Source organism: Phalacrocorax aristotelis, chromosome 1 (genome assembly GCF_949628215.1).
Source record: "Phalacrocorax aristotelis chromosome 1, bGulAri2.1, whole genome shotgun sequence".
Taxonomy (NCBI): Eukaryota; Metazoa; Chordata; class Aves; order Suliformes; family Phalacrocoracidae; genus Phalacrocorax; species Phalacrocorax aristotelis.
Genome location: NC_134276.1, coordinates 159,007,461 through 159,029,348, shown reverse-complemented (window position 1 = coordinate 159,029,348; position 21,888 = coordinate 159,007,461). Strand labels below are relative to the sequence as shown.

The window sequence follows — 21,888 nt, the reverse complement described above, 5'->3', positions numbered from 1 at the left end:
CTTGCAGTAACGCAATTTCTTCCTAAAACAAAAAGCATCTTCTACAGTTACAGCACCAATTAATACCAGCGGTAGAGGTAATAGAAATTACTACCCCCAAAGAGCATAACACAAAGCGTTTATTTCAAATGAAAGGTTTAGAAAAACTTGCAGCTCTTCAGTGGAGAGCACTTGAACAGAGGTGGTTCCGATGCTTTCACCGTCTTAGGCTTCACAAAAGCAGTTGTTAATTTGTGGTTCACACATTGTTCACTATTGCTTGGCAGAGAAAGGATTGAGGCAGGAATGTCAACACATCCAAAATATTCTTGGTTCCTGTAGAGCCATGCTAAACACCTGTCACCAGACTAGAAACATTGGATTTAGAAGCAGCCACTTAAGGGATGGGAAGGAAACCTGGAAGCCCTGCCTTTTCCCCACCTGCCATTTGTACTGCTACCATTTATCTGCTTTGCCTCACCAGAACGTGTTACCGTGAGCTAGGGTGGAGAGCGGGGCCAAGAGCTTGTCAACTCTATGCACTGACACTACAGCTGCTTTGATACCAGTTGCTTTAATACTCAGTGTTTTTGCAGCAGCAGCACTTTAATAAGACACCTTCCAGTATGTGGAAAGAGAAGCACTTGACAGGAGGGTAAGAGTATCGTTTAACTTCTAGCCTGGGGTAAGGCACTTGGGTGTTCATTTTAAATGTGAGGAAATCGTTTGAGTCACATTCCTTGGATAGGTTCCTGATGCTATAAATGAAGTGTTTAAGTCAGTGGTTAGGCCTTCAGGTTTCAGGGAGAAACACCTGGGAGGAGTTAAGAACATGAGTATGTAATGTAACATGGACAGCTTTGACCAGTGACAGTGACCAGCTGAGATCCCTACCCTCGCCTCGTGTCCTGGCAGCCTCTCATCCTCTTCTGAGTAGTAGCTCTTTATTTCAGTTCTAATTCTATTTATATATTTTTTAAAATATATATAAATCTTTGGAGCTTGAAGAAAAACCCAATACACAGGCAAGATCAATAAGCTTCAGGTGCTGTGGAACCAGGGAAAGAAACCCTTAATCTTGATGGGATACAGCTGGGGTACTTCTGGTTTGATACTGGTAGTCTGAGGCCTTACAAATGCATTTCAAGATTCTGCTCGGGGATTCCAACTTACTGCCCAAGAAATACGTTTAAGACTTTAAAAAGTTACATACAAGAACTTCCAAAATCTGTATCAGAAATCAGTAAATCTAGCCTTAAATTAAGGATAAATTATCTATTTACGCTTGTCATTTCACTCAGCTTTTGTTTATTTATTACACAACTGCTGTCTGAAGTATGTTTCTTTATGCCTTTAGAAGAGATTCACCTTCTTTGCAGTATTCAACAAACTTCTGGTAGAAGCAGGATGCTTGTCTAGTGACGATTTCGTTTTATATATCAACTTTATACATATGATCCCTGTTTCAGGGATCATTATCTCAGGCAAAAGCAAGTGATTTAATCTTTCAAAGCCAGTAATAGAGGCAGGAACTTGGACCTGCTGACGTAGAGCTTAACCACATCATGACGTTTCTTTGTCTGAGATGAAGAACCCTGCAGACTGCAAGACACTAGAGTAATTTCTATGAACTCTCACCAAAACGGGGATTTGTAGAATGCATGTTCATCATAGTCCCATTAATTACTTCGATTTTGTGTTGTTCGGTCCATCACGATTCCATTGCTGTCTCCGCATCATTGCTGGTACTTCCGGCCACAGAGCTGCAAGCTACAGAGGTGGTACCAGCCAGAACAAGTCTCTCTCTGTTTCCAAAAACTTCATTCACTGCAACACAGACAGGGGATTGCTTACATTGTACTGTTCCAGAGATGAGAGCAGCACAGCAGGTAAAGCACGGTGAGCATCACAGAATGGAAACCCTAACCTGGTGCAGTTCTAAAGTCCTGTTATTTCTCCCCCAGAGCATCTCTAGAGGTTTTCCTGTGTGTAATTCCTGTACTTAAGTACTGTGAAATGGATGTGTTTTGAAGAGCAAACGTTAAGTTTAAATAATTTATTTGTGGTTTTAGTCTCTCTGGTTTCCACCAAGCTCTTGAAAGCCTTCTCCAAAAATTCATGCCGTTTAGTTACATGTAGTTACAACCAGTCAAAACCAGTCCTCACTTTTATTCCTACAGGTGCTCAAGAATGTGATACTTGATTACACCAGGAACATTAAGAAAAAAGTAAAACATGGGTATTGCAAGAAATCAGGTGTTACATCATCCCACGTTTAGCTACAAGAAAATAAATGTGGCAAACACAGTTCTCCAAGTTAGAAAAACACCTACATTTTTTGAAGCTGAAAACATGAACACATACACAGTCTTGGGGTATTTAAAAATATTAACCTACAGTTTCTCTCAGAGCCACAAAACATTACTGAATATACAAATACACACAGGGAACAAGGGGAGAACCACAAGATTCAAAGGAATGAGAATGTTACCTGCAGCTATCTTGCTTATATCCCAAACACGCAGCCCTTCTCGCTCTCCTCCAAAGGCAAAAACAAACGGGAAGTCAGGGCAGCAAGCTGCACAGAAGAGAACGCCCTGGGAGGGAGACAGAAAGAGGATTTTTTTAAAAAATACCATCCTAAAATGAATTTGTCATCTGAAAATCCTTTCACCAAGCAAGTTTTAGCAAATGTGAGCTCTCTTAAGTTTCCTGAAACTTATTTTGTAAAGACACAAATTCAAGAGCTGCTAGTTACAAACAGTAAATCACATCTTCATCTTGAACCTGGCAGATACACGTTGGGGTACCTATAGTTCTTGTTAGAACATTGTATCGGGTGTTGAGGTCTGAGGTGTTGATGCAGTCTGCCAATTACATGTCGAATTCAATACTGCACTGTAACGAGCATGATTTACCCAGAATACACAGATGTGATATTTTTTTTCCTAAAAGATGTTATGTTATGTAAAACAAGGTTCTAAGCAGACAGTTTACATATAAACCATCTTGGAATCAAGAAATGAATATTACTCTACCATTTTCATATTCCTGGAATGAATTAAACTTGGTCTGTCTCCCAGGATATCCCAGATTTTCACATATTTGTCAGCAGATGATGTCACAAGGCACCCTTTGATCTGACTGCTTAGTTGTAGCCCTGGAAGATGAAGAGTGGGGCAGTGTGAGAGCACCAGGTAACCAGGATTTCACAGAGACAAGGACACATTTTGAAGCGAAGTCATGAGAACAAACCTAATATTCTCCTCACGCTAAACTCTCTTCCAGCACAAAGGAGCAAAAAGCTAACGGACGTTTCACGCTGCCACCGCTCCCTGTAGTGAGAGCAAACTGACTTCAGGTAGTCTCTCAATCCAACAACAGTAACAGGGCAAAGAAGCCACTGTTCTGCTTCTTACTTCACATGATCTGGCTTCCCCAGGTAGTTTTCTTCATTTGCCAAAGACCATCTCCTTTGCTATCCAAGATGATGGGGCATATTCACATGATCTCATTTTAGACACCTAATCGGGTGCTTCCATTTGCTACTTAGAAGCTTCTACACTGATCAAATAATTAAAGTAGCCTAAATGAGGCAATGTGAAAACCTTCCCATGTGCTATACCTAAATCATCTCCAGACTGAATGTCAGTATAAAATAATTACTACTACAGGAGGTAAACATTATAGTTCATAATCCTGGACCAGATTGTATATTATTCTTCCTCACCCAAAGAGCACAGGGAGTGCGTCCCAAGTGACCAGATCTGTTTTGACATGCTCATTCACGATATTCACTGAGAAAAGTTCACTGCTGTTCAAATACTTTGCTTATAACAGCTTCTCAGCAGAGATGTGTTTCACACGCCAGCTGCCCATGATTACTGTGCTCAACTCTAATTTGTTAAGCAAGGAATCACTACCACCTCAGTCATACCGGTTAAAGACATCTTCCAGATGTGCCTCGCCACTGGGGACAAACACAACACACACACACAATTTACCTGACACTTCTTCATCATGAGCTTTCAGAGTAAACAGCGGCTTATCAGAACGAGCATCCAGACAGTACACAAAGCCATCCTCTGTGCTTGCCTAAGGAAACCACAACGTTTTAAAAACAAACAGCCATGGTCACTCATTTGTAAAACAGCTCCTGTGAAATACCCACCCTCTATTAAATCCCTGTGGCTGGAGACAGACTTACACTACTTCTCAGCAGGGCACACTACACAGTGTACACTGTTCTGCACGCCCGAAGTCAGTCTCCATCCATCTGGCGCCTGAGCTATTCTATGTACCTAAACTATGCTGCAGGGACTAAGTCTTAATCCTATACAAATTTCTTAAACTGTATTTTGGAGACGGTTGCACTGCTAAGCTTGGCTTTCTCATTAGGCAATGAAATACAGAGCCTTTAATCTCTTAATTGTAGTTCAAACTTTCTGGAGCCATCCCGTGGCTGCACAATAGCCCTGTGCAAAGCTAAGCATCATTTTACTGACATATCTACATCATAATCCCAACAGAACTGAGAAACTGCTTTTATTAGCTGTACACAAAAACAGAACTAGACACCCATTGAAATAATAAAAAACATTTGGTTTTGAATTCTGTTTAAAAGTTGTGTTATAAAAACCTTGACAAAACTGAGGTATTTTTACTCTATAGCAGACAGGAGGACAGTGCCCTCTAGCGCTGATTTGAAACACTGAATTAATATTCAGCATCTTGGTTCTAATTAGCTACTTCTCAGCTGCAACTGCCTCATTACATGAAACACAATAGCAACTATGCAAAGGAAAATATATCCCAGGCACTGAACACTATAACAACATGGCAAAGAAGTTGCCTCTGAAGTAAAAATGCAGCAGCATCAATTGCTTTTCTTCTGTCATAATTAAGGCATCACATAAGTAGATGGTCTCGATGTACTTGTTAAAAAAAAAAACTACTTAAAACCACCCTCCCACATATTGCATTTTTAAAGTAAGCAATGCCAACAGACCAACTTCCCATCAGGTCCATTACATGATTCGGAAACATTATGAACACGAAAATACAGGTTAAATGAAATGGCAACACTCAACAGGCCAAGAATGGAAGAGCATGTACTCACTAACAAATGACAAGGTGAGAAGTGATTCCAGGTTACTCTTTCAACCTGACCACTAAACCGCCACATTCGATGGTTATCTTGTGGGTTTCTGCAATCATACAGCACAGCTGATCTATGGGAAAAACAGATAGGAAATTAAGAAAAAAAAAATCATGGCAGAATACTTTATGAAGGTTTTTTTTTTTACCACTGGCATCTACAGAAGGTCCATGTAAACTACAGTTCAAAAATGAAAATGGAAACAACTTCACTATTTAGTCTTCTGACTCAATAACAGATGAAAATTCCTCAGATAAGCACAAGCTTTTTCCATATGCTTCAACGTTTCATCTTGTTTACAAGCAGCCATTCTATTTAAGCAAAGAGAGCACGAATTTGCTCAATAAGATATTTATCATACAGGAGATCATAATTATGCAAATATATCACTTAATTATGAACAGACTTCAGTAAACTCAAGTAAAGACTGTTCAAAAAATGCACTAAAGAAATAAAGTTGCAATACGTATACACACATTTTCAAACATGCTTTAATTAAAAAAAATTAATCTTTACAAGCGGTTAGGGAGATGCTGCTCCAAAAAAAGAGAAAGAGCACATGGGAGTTAGTGGGTCCTTTGGGATTCTTTACAGGCTTGTGCCCAGTCCAGTGGTGGCAGAATCTGTCTCAACTCAGAAAGCTCCTTGATGCAAATGCAAGGAAGGAGCACCGACGTCACCCTCGCAACACCTCACCACAATTTACATTCACAGTGTAACCCACTCCGACTCTATCCTACAATTAAAGGAAGAAAAAAGATCTAGCTTTCTCAGCTCTTTTACCAGGCATTTTACAACAACACTTTTAGTACATAAGCAATTTTTAGCAGTCTAACTGTCAGGTTATGAAGGCATCTGCCAATATTCATTGACTAGCATGTGGTCCTGGGAAGGCTTACAGGAAACATTCTCAAAGGCAGTTTACTGACAGTACACTGGTTTATAGGTGTCTGTCGGATCAACGGACTAGCTAAAAATGGATCGAGAAACTGGTCTCAGTGTTTGGACTTTTTTTTCCTTCTTATTTTTATGGAAGGAAGTCGAGGGAGAGGAAAGTGGACAGAAGCAGGTTCCTAACAGCAATAAAGGGCTTTTCTCTGACACTTTTACTTAAGCAGACATAGTGAGAGCATAATACAAGACAGAGAACGTAAAGGCCTGGCTAAAGACTGACAAGTCTTTAAACACTTTAACACAAGGACAGAGTCTTAAAAACACAGTAAGAAAGCCGATATAAAAAAGAAATCATGGTTATAGAACAAAATTTAAAAGTTACCCCTAGGAGAGCAGAGGGGAAGTTTGGCTTATAAAGAGCAGCAATTACAGAGCTAGTCCAAGTGTGCAGACACAAATCATTTCACAGCATCTCCAAGGTGCAATCACAGGAGGCAGCCTGTTAAACTTTGGCTATGGCCATGCCTATTAATAGAGGTTGTAGGGAGCGGACTGGGATTTTGAAGTCCTCTCATGCCCCTACCCTGGTCTTACAGTTTGGCAAAACCTTGACAAGTTTTCACAGGAAGGACCCATGACACATTCCCAATGCAGAAAATGCCGTAAGGCCAAATTAAGAAATAAATTCAGTCAGATACCTGGCATAGAAAATGTCAGTCCAGATGGTTAAAGGATTTGGCTAGTCCTGAGAAAGAGGTAAGGAAAACTTCATTTTGGCCACATACAAACCTGGCTACCTTACTGGAAAAAAACAGTAACATTATTCAAATTCGGCACAGTTATAAGCAAATGAAAAGGAAAACATGAGGCAACTTAACGGGCTTAATTCAATACTACCACCCTTCCACATGGAACATTTGAAAACATTACTCTGACATACTTATCGTAAGATCCAGAAATAAGGGTCTGAGTTTCAAACGGATGAAATTGCACTGTCTGGACCTAGAGAACAGAAGATTTTATTTTAAAAAATAAGCATTGAGATAACACACACATATACAGGAACTTTCTTTGAACAAACAGAGCACAACCCCCCCTCCTCAAAACCAGCACATTTCCCCCCAAAACACCCTCCTATTAAGCTTGTTGATACTCAGATTTCTCATAAAACAGTGCAAGAGATGAACATTACATTTATTTCAAACATCGCACCCAGTGCAAACAAGATATTTTCCAACATAATTTAACTGAACAGAACCATATGCCCCCCTTCTAGATATTAAAAAAAAGCCAGAAGAGGTAAAAGAATAGCTGCTTCCAGTTTGGGGAAAAATGCAGATGTTAGCAAAAAATGAAAATCAGGAGTTTGCTAAGGGCAGTGACTTTGCTAACAGCAAAATAAGGTTATAGCCATGAATAACTAACTTTCACATTTTAATTACTATGAGATTAATTAATTTCTGATGTATTCATCACTATGTTATTTTAGTATAATTTACTTTAAACCTTTCTTACCTAGAACAAACTGTAACCAACACTCATTGTTTCTTTTAAGGGAGATTTACAGTTTCACCTACGCTCAGAGATCTGTTTTTTGTAGCTTATACCAGCACTGTTAGATTCCCAGCAATCGGGGTTTTCACACAAAAGGCATTTTTAAAACCGCTGTAAATCTTTGCAGACTTTCTAAAGGATAAGTTACATAACATTTTAAAAAGCAAATAGGGTGGTGTTCGCCGAAGCAACTAATTCAGAAATTTAAACAATTCTGCACAGTTGTTAGACAGTTGCAGAATTATTGTTCTACGGGTTCACTACCGAGCAGCTAATGAAAAACTACAGTTATTTTTTTCTCTGTATTTTACAGTGGAAGAAACATAGCAATTATTACATACCTTGTCTGTATGTAGCATCAGGCTGGCTGCTGGCTTACCCACAGACATATCCCACAGAACCACAGTACTGTCAGCAGACGCACTTGCTAAAACATTCCTGATAATGGATCAAAAATAAGTTTTAGAAATCTTTACACAGATGCAAACAAATAATGGTCAAAAAACCAAAATACATGCAGAGCCTGATTCTGAACTCAAATACACTCTGGTCTCCAGACTGTATGTCAAGCCTGAGGAATAATTTCCTGAAGGTAATTCTAAATTACAAGTAAAGATTATTAACAGGCTATATTACATTATACTAGTTCAACATTTATAAGTGACAGTTTGCTTTTATTTCCCCCTCCACACTACTTAAAATTTAATTTAATGGAAGATTTCCTGAACAAAACTAAGCAAGAAAGGCTTTTAAGCACTTCCTTTCCTTTGACATTAAGATAGTATTTTTAAACATTACCTATGCAACTTAGTTTTATTTGCATATGCATACAGCCAAGAGTCAAACCTGTTTTTAAAATATTTTGCTCTCCAGTATCCGAGTGTTTATATAACTACTGAAGACCCAACACTGTACATCCTTCACAGAATGCTGAAAAGAACCGCTAACGTTTTTGTTAGTTTACAGACCTCATATTTCAACTTAAATTTGACCAGTTATGTCAATGCAATAAACACATAGTTTAAAAGTTTAATCAGAAAAAAACCCTCAAAACATTCCCAAAGGCCTGTCAAATACACAGCACAATTGCTACCATTGCTCTTAAAAACAGATCTGTTACCTCAATGTGCTGTTTCTGATTGAAACTGCTCCCCACACACTTTTTTTTTTAATACTAACCAAGCGTTTCTGACTGGAAGAGCTAACATTATCCTGGAAACACTGTTCTCCCAGACGATGTTACAAGGGAAAGTTAAGAAAATGCATAGTGAAGGCTACGAGAACATTTTACAGTAACATCATTATGACCTACAGGCAGAAAGTTATTTACAGACTTGTGACAGTATGTCTTGCTTAAAAAACAAAAACAAAACACACCAAACAAAACACCACTACCAAAACATTTAAATATAGCTGCTCCAAGGAGTTCCTTGTTTTGCCCCTAAACTTCCCACTTCAAGGCTGTTCTTATTTCCAGAAAAATCAACCAGTATCGATGAGTTTGTAACTCAGCACATTACAGAATTATGCATTCCAGACACTTAATTATTGTAGCCATTATTTTTGTGACTTGCCTCCATATTATCACCAGACAACTGTTCATAGGTACATGAAAGCTGCTCTTCAGTAACACTGTGGAATGATCACTACCACACTCTGTGCATATGTATAATTTAAGAACAGTAGACAACATACTGTAAATTAAAGAGTGCAATTTATGTACATTTACTGCACATCTATGTGGATGTTTCCTTGTTCCATATCTAGATAGCAAAGCATTGTAAATGAAGGCTTACACCTGCTGATCAGGAGTACGCAGAGCTGACTATGTGTAACTTCTGAGACATTTATGACAGCGGGAAAAAAAAAAAAAAACAAAAAATCAGCCCATGTCTGACTGGAACAGTTGCAAGGCCCATGCTGAGGATCCTCGGACAGCTGAACTGCTAAAAAACACCTAAGCAATAAAAAACCAGCAGCATCTTTATTTCAGTCAGCACATTGTCCCTGACCTCTCCCCGAAGATGGGCCAGCTTTGTGTTGCTTCAATAGCAGCACTACATTGCTAGTTCATTCATGCAACAGGGAATTCTCTCTGCACAAGATGACCCAAAGCTCAGAGGCATTTCTGTAACTGTGCTATTAGGGCTTTTACACTCTCTTTTCTGTTCACAGCTCTGGTGCAAAAGCCAGAGGGAAAGACCAGCATAGTAAGGACTTCCTTCTGTAAATCTACTTCTGTCTGTTGAAATTATGTTTTAGGTCATTGGCAGATCAGGGCAGCTCTTCTGCTTCTTCCATTTGTGCATTCGACTTAAATGTAGCTCCTGCATCAAATGGCTTAGACTCACCTTAGCTCTGCCCTCATCTAGACAACTTGCAAAATAAAAAGCTATCTGCAGCAATATACAGGCTTTAAAAAGAAACATAAATCAAGACTGCTAGTTAAAAAAAAGGGGGGGTGTATTTTTGAGAATTGATTAATTTCAGCACTGCTTTCAAGTTCAATGTTACACTACATAAGATTTTGGCTTTGTGTGAAAAATTATGCCTAATTAAGTACACAAATTAGTAACCAACTATTGTTATCCAAGTATTCTTTTACCTGCTTTGTTTATTCCATGAAAGATCAAGCACAGCATCAGTATGTCCTTTCACTGTCTCTTCTGAAGACAAACTCTGTATATGCAGATATAATATACTTTTGAAAATCACAGCTTCAACGGAAATCAAGCATTACAACATATTAGTATGAAGTCCTTAATGCCTTCACAAACAACTTCATGTTTTATATTGTTCTCACTTGCTGAAACAAGACTTTTTATAGAACTGCCTCTGCAGTACCTACACCTCACCTCCTACCCCAGATCTCAGATTCATCCTACCCCAATCTCCATTCACAGCTGGTGGGCTTACAGAACTGGTTACTCCCTTCAGGCTAGCAGAAGAATTTTCATTGTCTCCAGCTGATGTGCAGCTTCTTCAGCTTCTTTCTAAACACTCCTGGCAGTTCCCTCTCCCTCCTCCCAATTAATTGAGCTTTAGGTCCTTGTAGCTGCCAGCTCCTACAAATTCTAATTTAAAATGGTTAAGCTTCCAAGTTTACTGGGACAGCAACTGGAAACCACCCATAAGCCACCCCATTCCTCTTCTGTTCTTAATTCCAGGCTTTAGTTATCCATACAAAGAACAACTAGTATTTCACACAGAGGTAACATTTATGAATGGTATCTTCAACAGCAAATCTGATCACTCAGTGATTTTCAGACGCAAGTTTCACAGAACAAATTGCCCTTCCAAGGATATTTTTTTCCTATTATTTTTACAACCAGAACGTCTGAGAGCTTAAGACGTAAACCCCCTTCACAATTTCACAGAGCGGTTCTTTAGCTGACTAACACTGCAGTGCTCCTTTGTTTGGGAAACCAAGATTAGCTATATACCCAGTGTTCACCTTCCCCATTTACTCTAGGGAGTCTTTAAGCACTTTCTGAGGCATCTACTCTAAGCAAAACATAACTTTAATGTTCTAGATTATCTTCCATACTTGTTTTACATACCAAAGAATTTGGACAAATCATAACAACACATTCAGGAACACAATGAGTCTCTGATTCATCTCATGTAACTTTGGATCCAGTCTAAACCTCAGCCTTCCTCTTTGGTAGTTAAGTTTTTCCTTGCAGTCCACTAAAAGAAACTCAGCCATTCTCTGGGGGTGTCTCTATGCAATCATCTTATGATGATGATGACTATCTTATATATACTTAAATTTTAGATAGATAAAGCTAACAGAGGGGAATCCTGAGTGAATGTATTTTATTAGTGTCAACCTTGTCCTTCATTGCTCAATGCCTTTTCAACTCTGAGTCACAGGAAAATACTAATTTCAACCTATCGCAGATGACCATGACATTACCTTCTGTAACCTGTCTAAATACCATCTTTCAACAGGACAGACAGAATTAAACCAGACTATCCATGATTTTTTCAGTGTAGGGAAAAAAGTGAGTAACATTATCCTTGCTCTAAGTTTCCTCCATCCAACCAGATAAACCATTTTGCAATACTTACTTTCTTTACTTTCTTTTTCTTCTTTTTCTCCTTCTTGTCTCCCAGAGAAAAGACTGGTTCTAAGGATTCTACTATATCAAGGTCCCAAACGTCAATAACTGGGGTCATGTTACCCACTGCAACATAGTTTCCTACAAGCAGAAACCCAAACGCAACCACAATTATTTAGAGTTATGAAACGGCATATCTGGCAATCCAACTGTTGCTTATTTCTTTGATTAAGTAAAACTTATGTGCCAGAATCTTCTACTTGAACATCTTTGATGATTTTAACTGACAGGAGCAAATCAAAAATACCAACTGACAGCAGATGTGGCCAGAGAAAAATTTACTTGTTCTCCAATATAATTCCCCTCCAGTACAAATATTTGTTCAAAGAAGCTGTACGAAGTTCCACATTTTGTTTGTTTTTTTTAAGAAGGAAAAAAACCCCACATTCCCTGTGCTAAATAACAAAAAAAAAATATTCTGTAAAACAGGAAAAATATTACTAAGTACATAAATTTATATAAATGTTGCTGTGTTTTACAGTTAATGAACTGCATTGGCCATTATGATTTTGAACAAAAGCAACCTTTCATCTGCAAATGGAAAATGGATTAGAGAAGAGCTTGGTCTGGTAATTGACAAGAACTCAGTTATTTATAATAAAACCAGGGGTTTAGTCAAATCACTTGTTACGGCAGCATCACTAAGATGACTGTATCACCGGACCAAAAAAACCAATATTCAGTTTTTCCATCTCAGTATCTTGGTTTTATTTCTGTTCATACCACTGGAGGAAGTTTTTAGTGACAACATTCCATTTACATACTTTTCAAGCAAAAGTTATTTAACTCGATATTTACAGTATCCTTTGTAATTTACCTAGTGATTCATCGGGACTAGGATCAAAATTCAACCACTCCAGACTTAGAGGGTAAGCCGGCAAGAGAATATCATGATGTATATAAAATGAGTTCTCTTCATGATTATAAACTGAAAGAGAATTAAAGATACACAAGACATCGGTGAAGAGGGAAAGCAAGCAACTACTAACAGTTCACTTCTGCAAAAGGCAGATGTGGCAAACATTAAATTGTCAGAGATCCAGAATGTAAATTCGCTGCATGTTCAGAATTCTAGTGTAGAGGCCAGAGCCTCCAAGTACTAATGTTATGCCTCATAGAAATACACAAACCAAACATACTCCTGTGTACTTTAGATAGAAGCAACAAGCTCAGCAAAGCTTAGACATTTTATTGGTAGCATACTACACTACTTTGTTTGTAAGGTCACTTTAAAATAGACACTCTGTATCTATCACCACCACTTTCTGCATCAGGATACATTAATGAAGGTTTAGACATTCATTTTATAGAATAAGCAATTAAAAAAAGAATTCTAGATACAATCAAAGGCGAAATGAAGGTAAAAGACAAACAGTTTCCGAATCAAAGGAAGCTGAAGAAGTCAGATGAAGTTACCTTTAGCAGGTTGCAACTGCGATACATGGAGAGTTCTGGTAAAGCAACCACATACTAAATGCTATAGCCAGCTATTTTTCTCCTTATAATAAAAAAATTTACCAACTGAACAGCAGATAAAGCACATTAATTATTTTAATAAAATGCTATCATCACACACACAAAATCACTGTGCTGTTTTTAAGTGAACATGACAGATGTTCAGATACTAACTGAAGTCTTCAGTTAACTTCAGTTAACTAAGTAGTCTTAGTAATTAAGACAGGTCTACCCAATGTTATGAACTGCAGAAGCCTGTGCTGTAGTTTTATAAGTTCATACTGGGAAAATAACAGAGTTTTTAAAAATTGTAAACACCCCCAGATACAAAAAGTGCCAGATGCTGGTATCTGAAGAGATGCCTTCAAACACTTTGGTCTTGCCGTTCTCTTAAAATAGAATACTTTGCTTGCAGAAACAAGTACCATGGCAGAAGCGGCCAGAAACATTCCCCCGAAGAACCACCATAGGAGGAGATGATAATTTCAGCACACTCAGCAGTACTCCTTGCTGCAACACAAAAATCTTTTACACAGAAAAACTAAACCCTTCTCTCCAACAAGTAGTATTCAGACCTTATTAAGGATCATCTCTTCTAAAACTAAGATGATAAAAAGGTGCTGATTCTTCCACTCCTAGCAGTGGAAAGCGCATTCAAAGAAGCAAGGAGAAAGCAAGTGAAAAAACCTAACAACAAACCACTAGAGGAAGCTTGCATGATCTGGAAAGTAAGACTGCTTGGAAGAAAGATTGTATGTTCAGAGAATAAAAATGCCATAGTATTTTCTAAGTGTCATTAGGAATTAAATAAGGAAAGGAAATCTATACAGCCTGATAAAGGCACACTATCCTCCAAATAACAGTAACTCCACATTAAATACTCCAGTTCTGGAAAGTGGCAAAAGCACCACAACATAGGAAAGAGGACAAAACACACAGGGCAGATAGGGAGAAAATAAGACTTGGACAAAACACCTCTGCCCCTCTACAGAGCTGTATGGAACAGGACAGGCAAGACATATTCCTTAAGTTCACTGTAAGGAACAAATCCTATGTTACTTACCATGGACCTCCAAACTACAGTAGTCTTTATCAGCCCTGCCACAAAGGACAAGATTGTCACTGGGCTTAATCAAGAAGTCCTCCTGTTCATATTGATCCTGAACAGCGAAAAGGAGAGGACAACAGATGTTAAGCAAGGCGCTAAACAACACACATTCAAAAGACTGAAGCAGTAATAACTTTTATCCATAGCTGAAAACTCTAAAAAACCAACACCCTGCTGCTGAAACTGTCTTATAGTGGTAAACAGAGAAAGACAGGAACCAGACTCCATCATGGGGAGACCAAATAGTTATTGTATAGACAGAAGGACCTCAGCAGATTTAGAGAGATGTTTAATTACCAAATATGAAACCATCTTTTGAGGCTACCATGATGCAACCCATGGCTGAGAAGAGAATCCCCACCAGGAGCCCACATACACAGCTTATTTCCCTTGTGCCCTCATGCCTTGAACATTTATGTAGTGTAACAGCTTTTTACACAATGAGTGTATTGTAACTGCTCCTCACATCCAGGAAGCAATTCCAAGATCATTAAAGCATTGTCTACTTTCTGGAAAATATTTCCAGAAAAGTACTGCCTACAGCTATACTGGGCATTCAGCTGTACCGGAACAGATGCAACCTCTCATCTAATTTTCATTGTTACTGAGGAATGGAAGGCATTCAGGGAATTTTTGTTAGTGGAAAACTAAGAACCCTACATAAAAGTCAATAGTCTTACACAAACAGAGTACCATCCTTCAAATATACAACACATACAAGACTTTTTGAACTTCTCGTTGCAAGACTTGATTTTCTTTTTTATTCACTTCCAGCATCTTTTCTATATTTGAATTCTATCAAGTACTGCAATCCTTTGAATTCATCAACTTAATGCCACATAGCACTTAGTCTTCAACAGTACTAATAGTAAATACCAAAAGACAACATAAAACGCATGTTGAAGCACTAAAAAGTATTCTTCCAAATTTGAGGAAAGAACTCGAGTGTAGAAGAAAGGCCTGAGAAAAAAAGTGTTCTATTTTTCTATGTCTGGAAGAAAGTTAGCTTTTCTGACACAGAATAAATGCAGCTCATACTCTCCCTGAATCCCTGTGCAAACACCACCTCTTTGACTATTAAAAAAAAATATTAAAAATCACTTTTAAAGCATGTCTCTCCTCTATTGGTACACAGGAGCAAGAAAAATCATCGACCACTCAGTGGAACACAGAGAAAACATACAGTGCCCCAAAATGCACATAGCAAGTGAACTACTTTTAAAGATAAGTCATATGCCTTCCTCCTCAACCTTTGCTACAGTATGCGAAGTCACCATAACAACTCCTTGTCTGAGACCACGCGCATTTGACAAAGTCTGCTGACACACAAACTAGACCCTGTGGTAGAAGCCTACAGCTACTCTTTTCGTTCAACCTTACTAGCTTCGTTAACAATACAAAATAGTATAGAAAGGACAGCACCCAGAAGAGTCTCAGAACCTTTATGCTTCGAAGAGGCCTCAAAAATTCACCTACTCCATCACCCTGCCCCAGATGATCACAGTCTCTCCCAGCTGTCCTCTACATTACATTGTCTCTTCTCAGACAACCTCACCTTGTAACTGATTTCTGTTATCTCTCCACATATTAACATAATTGACATAGTTAAGCCAATTAAAAGCTGCATTTTATCCTTCTGAACTGAACTAAGGGATACTCTCTAGAATCCCTCTGCGTCTTTTCTGAAAAGGCGCCCAATATTCTAGCTAAGGCAATACCGATGTTAGGTAGAGTAGTATGATTACCTCATGCCTTGCATGCTGCATCCCTGCTCCCCAGAAAAAGACAAACAGGCTGCATACCAGGACAGCACTGCTGACAGTTAACTTGTGTTAGGCTACAGCCAGAGACTTCTTCACCCCCTGCGGAGCTCCTACAAAGCCAGCTTCTGCAAAGATATTCCGGATCTGATACTTGGTGGAAACTAATACAGGCAGAAACTGTCAACTACACAGTACGCTGTGAATACACGCATAATAATCAGGGACATATTTCTTTATGCCATACCCCTAATTTGACATGTAGCCTGAGTCCACCTCAGCCTGGTTTCTTCCACAAACTAGTGGAAGGTGTAAGTCTCGCAATCTGTCAGGTTTTCTAATTTGGGTTATTAGTGGCCTCAGATACTGAGATTTGTTATTTCTTCAAGCATTTTCTGGGTCCTAGTAGATAGGTGACAAACCGCCTCCACATACAGAAGCACGTGGCTTTAAATAATGAGCCAAGTCACCTTAATGTCTGACTTAAATGTAAAAAGCACATGTAGAGGGAACTGCACAGAGCAACTTTAAAAGAAAAGAGTTCTGTCTGATCAAAAATCTGGCACTCCTTTGGAAAAGGACTGCAAGCACTTACAGACCCTGAGGCCATGTGGGAAAATAAACAGCATAAACTTAAAAATCAGTTAAAGATATTTAATATTTTTCCAGTACTTACAGTGGTTTTTAGAGTGATGAAAGGATCATTATCATTACTTCCGTATACTGCCAGAGTAGCCAAATTGTCTCCAAGTGTTAAATCACCTAGATGGGAATTTCAGAATATTTTTATACATGTAATTGGCAGGTGAAGTCAGAATGTCCTGTACCAACGCCTGTATTACCTGCATTGCAAAATATCAAGAGTGAATGAACTTCCAAGTTCCAAACATAACCTCAGGAAACTAAATTGCTTCGTGCTTTCAGGGGCTTCTGCTGCTCTGCTCCAGCACTACAGCAGGGGGGTAGTGATGGCCTTTCCAACACTGCTCTGGGTTCTAGTGTCAGGGAGGGCGACATTGAATTATTTCACTCACTAAATAAGTTCTGAAACTGGGACAAGCAAATAATCCAAAATGTGAATTTCCAGCATTTGAAACATATCACTGTGCAGTTTTAGGATACGAATGACTTAAGTACAACAAGAAGTAAAAAAGTTCTTCACTTATGCTGCATATCTAAAATTTAAGTTTTTCTTACCTGTGGATTCTTCTTCATCATAATTTTCCAGATCATATTCATCCAGTTCATTGTCAGAGAGGTCTTCATTTTTATGAGAAGAGTTAGCTCTTGCAGGATTGGCTACATTTGTGCCATGTGCCATCTGGCCTTCATCGCTACCATCAGCGCCATCCCTGTTTAAAGATACACAACCCTGAGAAACTGTGACAGACATTAGAATGCCTCTAGGTAATTGCTTAGGGCACTGCTAACAAAATTTTAGCACACAATCCTGGCTGTTCACATGGGTTTTAAGTCTTTACGCCAATAATTTGGAAATCCAATCACTCCTTTCCTACCTTTTCCCAAAATACAAGGCAACATTATTCTCAGGCTTCCAGAGAAAGTTTTTCCTTGAAAGTTTTTGTGACAAAAGGTGGCACAAACTTTGCTCGACAGAGCTAAATCATGTGTCTAAACCCCTTTCTCTTACCCTTTTATTTTTGTGTGGATACAACGCTCTCAACCTCACTTCTGTACGTTTGCATGTGTCCAATTAAATCCTGCCTTGTTTTCTTCCCACCCACAGGCCCTGTCATGTGTGATGACTCTTGCATTTCTTCACAATTTAATACCTTATTTCCTCATACTTCCATACTTAATTAGAAGAAAAAGCAACATAAAACTCATTAGGTAGGGAGATATTGCGGACTACTTCTTATGGGGTAAATTATACAACATGTAGAAAACTCGGAACTTTTGTGGCAACAATTCCATATGCAAGGAACTCAGTAAAAGGAAGCATGCGTTAAACATCAGCTGAGAACCTAACAGACATCTCAGATTGCCTCAATGGAGCGTGCTCCATAGGAACTCATCCCTGCTGAACACTGTATTTCTGTCCTTCTGCATGCAAAATTTACAGACAACAATGAGCTAAGGTAGTTCTCATAGATATGTTCTAAGGTAAATATCAGAAGCCTGTTTTTATAATCTGTTCAGTAAAATAAACACTTCACATTTAGATTCAGAATCTCTAATTATCTTGTTACCACTGGAAATTCTAAATCTGAGTCTGGTTTGTGATCTTTGTCCAGGAAAAAAAGTGACTGACATCGTAACAAATTCTACAAAGTTCCAGGTGTTATAAAGAGATCATAACCCCTTTGGTTGTTAAGGAAGGTCTTTAAATTTCCATGCTGAAATCTAACAGAATGCATAATTACTAACAAACAGCACCTCAAATCTTTCCATGTTTTTGAATTGCAAGAGAAAGGGATCCACTCAAAAGCCCAAAAGTTCACATGCAAGAAGGAGAAACAAGTAACACCACAGATAACAGAAAACATTAAACAACTGGTTAAGAAATTAACATAAAAGAATAATCTTCCAAATGTTTAAGATTATTTTGGAACTGTTAAAAAACCAGAACAAAACACATTCTGGGACAAAACACTCCGTTCAGCAATAAAGTCACAGATCTGTCTAACAGTAATAGGGTGGATAATGTTCACCCAACTATAAAAGCTTCTACTGCTACCTGTTGTGCCTGTTCAATCACACATACTGTGGTATAACCACACACCCTACAGAGCTGAAACAGAAACAGAAGCCTAAATCTATGAACAGATCTAACTGGAAAAGGCCAGAAAAGAGACCTCAATACCTCATCTTTTTCTAGACAAAAGAGAGCCATTATTGTCTTCCACAGATCATGTTTCCTAAATCCATCACTTCTGTTATTCTTTTTGTAAGTTTATTTACCTTTTTCTTAAAAGATGAGCAACAAAACTTAACGTAACTACACAACTAAGGGCTTTCAGTGCTGAGTGGAGCGATGATGTGCCCCATTTCATATGTGAACCATAAATACACCCCTGAGTGATGTTTTGCCTTTTTTGCCAAAGCATAAATACCGAGCCATTCCAAGCCCCACTGTGGCCTCCAGGCTCGCTTACACTACAACGCCTCACCCGCCACATCCACTTTTTCGCAGCCAGTCCAGGACTTCCATGTCGGTTTGCCACATCTCCAGAGCACCCACGGTTACAAACCCAACTTATGTCCTCGCTCGAGGCGGGAAGGGCAGCTCCAGCGGGGCCGTGCCCCGAGCGGTCTCTGCAGCCGTCACCTGAAGCGCGCAGCTGGTCCGACGGCGCGGGGTTGGCACCTGAAGCACCACACGGGAAGCGACCCCATGTTGTCATACCCACGACGAAGGCCGTGTCTCCTCCACCCAACGTTTCTCCTTTCTCACTCCGGACCAACGACCCTCCCGGAGCTCGGGCTGACCTGACAGAGCCGCTTCAGGAGGAACCCGCGCCGGCCGCCGCCCATCGCCACTGCTCGCAGCTGAACCCCGAGCCGGGGCTTCAGCAACCCCCCCCAAGCCTCAACAATGTCAGCGGCACGGCCGAGGGGCTCCACCCCCGCCTCCAGCGCGGCCCCCGCCCTCCCGGCCGCCCCCCCCGGCTCACCCCAGCCTCTCCTGGGCCTCCTCGATGAGGCGCTTCAGCTCCTCCTCGCTGAGCTGCACCTGCGGGGGGGACACAGAGCGGGGTGAGGGGCGGCGGGGTGGGGAGGGTGTCCCTCAGCCCGGCCACCGCCCCCACCTTGTCCGGCGTTTCCTTGGCAACGCCGCAGCGCACCCAGGCGGCGCACGTCACGGGGCAGCTCATAGCGGCGGCGGCAAGCGAGCGGCGCGGGACAGCACGTGCGAGCGACTCCGGCGCGCCCCGAGTGACGTACACGACGGCGGGTCCGTCTGCAACAGCGAGGGAAAAACGGAAGGGGCGGAGACAGAGCCGTGTGAGGTCATCTCCGAGCGCCGGGAAAGCCCGGGAGGAGGGGAGGGGCGTAAGCGTAGCTACAGGGGGAAGAGGCGGTTGGCCTGTAGGGGGCGGGCCCTGAGAGGGCCGGGCCTGCGCGGTGGGGCCTGCGCGGCGGTTGGCTCGTACAATCGCAGAATAGTTAGGGTCCTAAAAGATTTGTAAGATCATCAGGTCCACCCGTCAAATCAGCACCACCATGCCTCCTAAACCATGACCTGAAGTGCCAGGTCTACACGTTTTTTTAATATCTCCAGGGATGTTGACTCCACCACCTCTCTGGGCAGCCTGTTCCAATGCCTGACCACTCTTTCAGTACAGAAATTTTTCTTCATATCCAATCTAAACCTCCCTTGATGCAACCTGAGGCCATTTCCTATCATCCTATCGCTAGTAACTTGGGAGAAGAGTCCAACCCCCACCTCACTATAACCTCCTTTCAGGTAGTTGTAGAGAGCGATAAGATCTCCCCTCAGCCTCCTCTTCTCCAGGCTAAACAACCCCAACTCCCTCAGCCGCTCCTCATCAGACACATTCTCTAGACCTTTCACCAGTTTCGTTGCTCTTCTCTGAACACACTCCAGCACCTCAACATCCTTTTTGTCCCGAGGGGCCCAAAACTGAACACAGTATTTGAGGTGCGGCCTCACCAGTGCCGAGTACAGGGGCACAATCACTTCCCTGCTCCTGCTGGCCACACTATTCCTGATACAAGTGAGGATGCTGGTGGCCTTCTTGGCCACCTGGGCACACTGCCGGCTCATGTTCAGCCAGCTGTTAACCGACACACCCAGGTCCTTTTCCACCAGGCTGCTGGGGCTGTTTGCACCCCTGGGCCAAGGGGTGACAAATGCTTGGTTTCTGACTGAACTTGCTGGGACACTGACTGCCTTCAGCAACAGTTGCTCTGGTTTTCATAAAATTAATTGTGGAAGGGTGCTTAGTTGCTTCTCTTAATTAGGCCAGGCTGTCACACTTGGTACCCCAGCCATCTTTAGCTGGGGCTGGGACCAATTCAAAACCCAATTAGTAACAGAAATTAATGCTTTGCCATGCAATAGGTCCTCGTGCAACCCCTCCTCCTGGGTGCTCAGGTGAAGCAAAGTGCTACCCCATCTCCAGGCTCTTTAAGTCCTTCGCTCCCCGCACTGGATCATGGCTTCCCCTGCTTGTAGGGAGAGACCTGCCCCACTGATGTTTGCTTCCACTTTGGCTCTGAAATGTCCTGGCAGCAATCCACCAAAATTAAAGTTTTAGAAAATCGTTTTTGTTACTGATCTCTAAAATTTACCCAAGGAAAAGAAACCAGTGCACAGTCAACAGTGAGAGGGAGTTGAAGGAAGTTGTGAGGGACTGGTGCCTTCAGAGGAGGTGCTGCTTTTTGCCCTCCCAAATGTCAGCATCCTATGCTAGCTAATTTATTAAATCAGAGAAAATGCCAGCTGGAATATATAGGAAGGTAGTCTCTTACTAACATGCAGAAATCACTGCTGTTTCCATCACCGAAATCTTAATTCAGGGGATAGCTGCAAATTACATGGATGGGAAGCTGAGGTTAAGGGAAGGAGCATTTCTCATGGTAAAGCTCAAGGACTTGGCAACCGAACTTCAGCTTGGCAGATACAATGGCCACATTATTTCATCCACATGTCACTAGGCAGCACCACTGTACATTGTCATTATTTTATTCCAATTCTTCTGTGGTTCTGGCGTGAGAGAGAAATAAATATCTATCAAAATATTACTACTTCTTCACTACCCTGTTCATTTCACCCATTTGCTGCATTTTGTCTTAATGTAGACGCAACCATACCAAGGCAAAAGCTGTGCCTTTCTAGCTATTCCTTGTAGTACCCCGTAGAATGGGCAT

General features: G+C 40.7%; 1 protein-coding gene across 1 annotated transcript; it reads right to left on the bottom strand.

Annotated features, from left to right (window-relative positions):
• Window positions 1-99: 99 nt before the first annotated feature.
• On the bottom strand, window positions 100-19,957 carry PWP1 (PWP1 homolog, endonuclein). The gene is made up of 15 exons (XM_075075768.1): window positions 19,803-19,957; window positions 19,668-19,726; window positions 17,230-17,384; window positions 16,709-16,794; window positions 14,228-14,324; window positions 12,527-12,637; window positions 11,660-11,790; window positions 10,191-10,264; window positions 7,927-8,023; window positions 6,972-7,033; window positions 5,099-5,210; window positions 3,984-4,074; window positions 3,018-3,139; window positions 2,471-2,576; window positions 100-1,806 (listed from the first exon to the last, which is right to left on the bottom strand). Exons 1-15 carry the CDS (start codon window positions 19,866-19,868, stop codon window positions 1,691-1,693), a joined length of 1,485 nt encoding a protein of 494 aa, XP_074931869.1. The 5' UTR covers window positions 19,869-19,957; the 3' UTR covers window positions 100-1,690.
• Window positions 19,958-21,888: the final 1,931 nt, after the last annotated feature.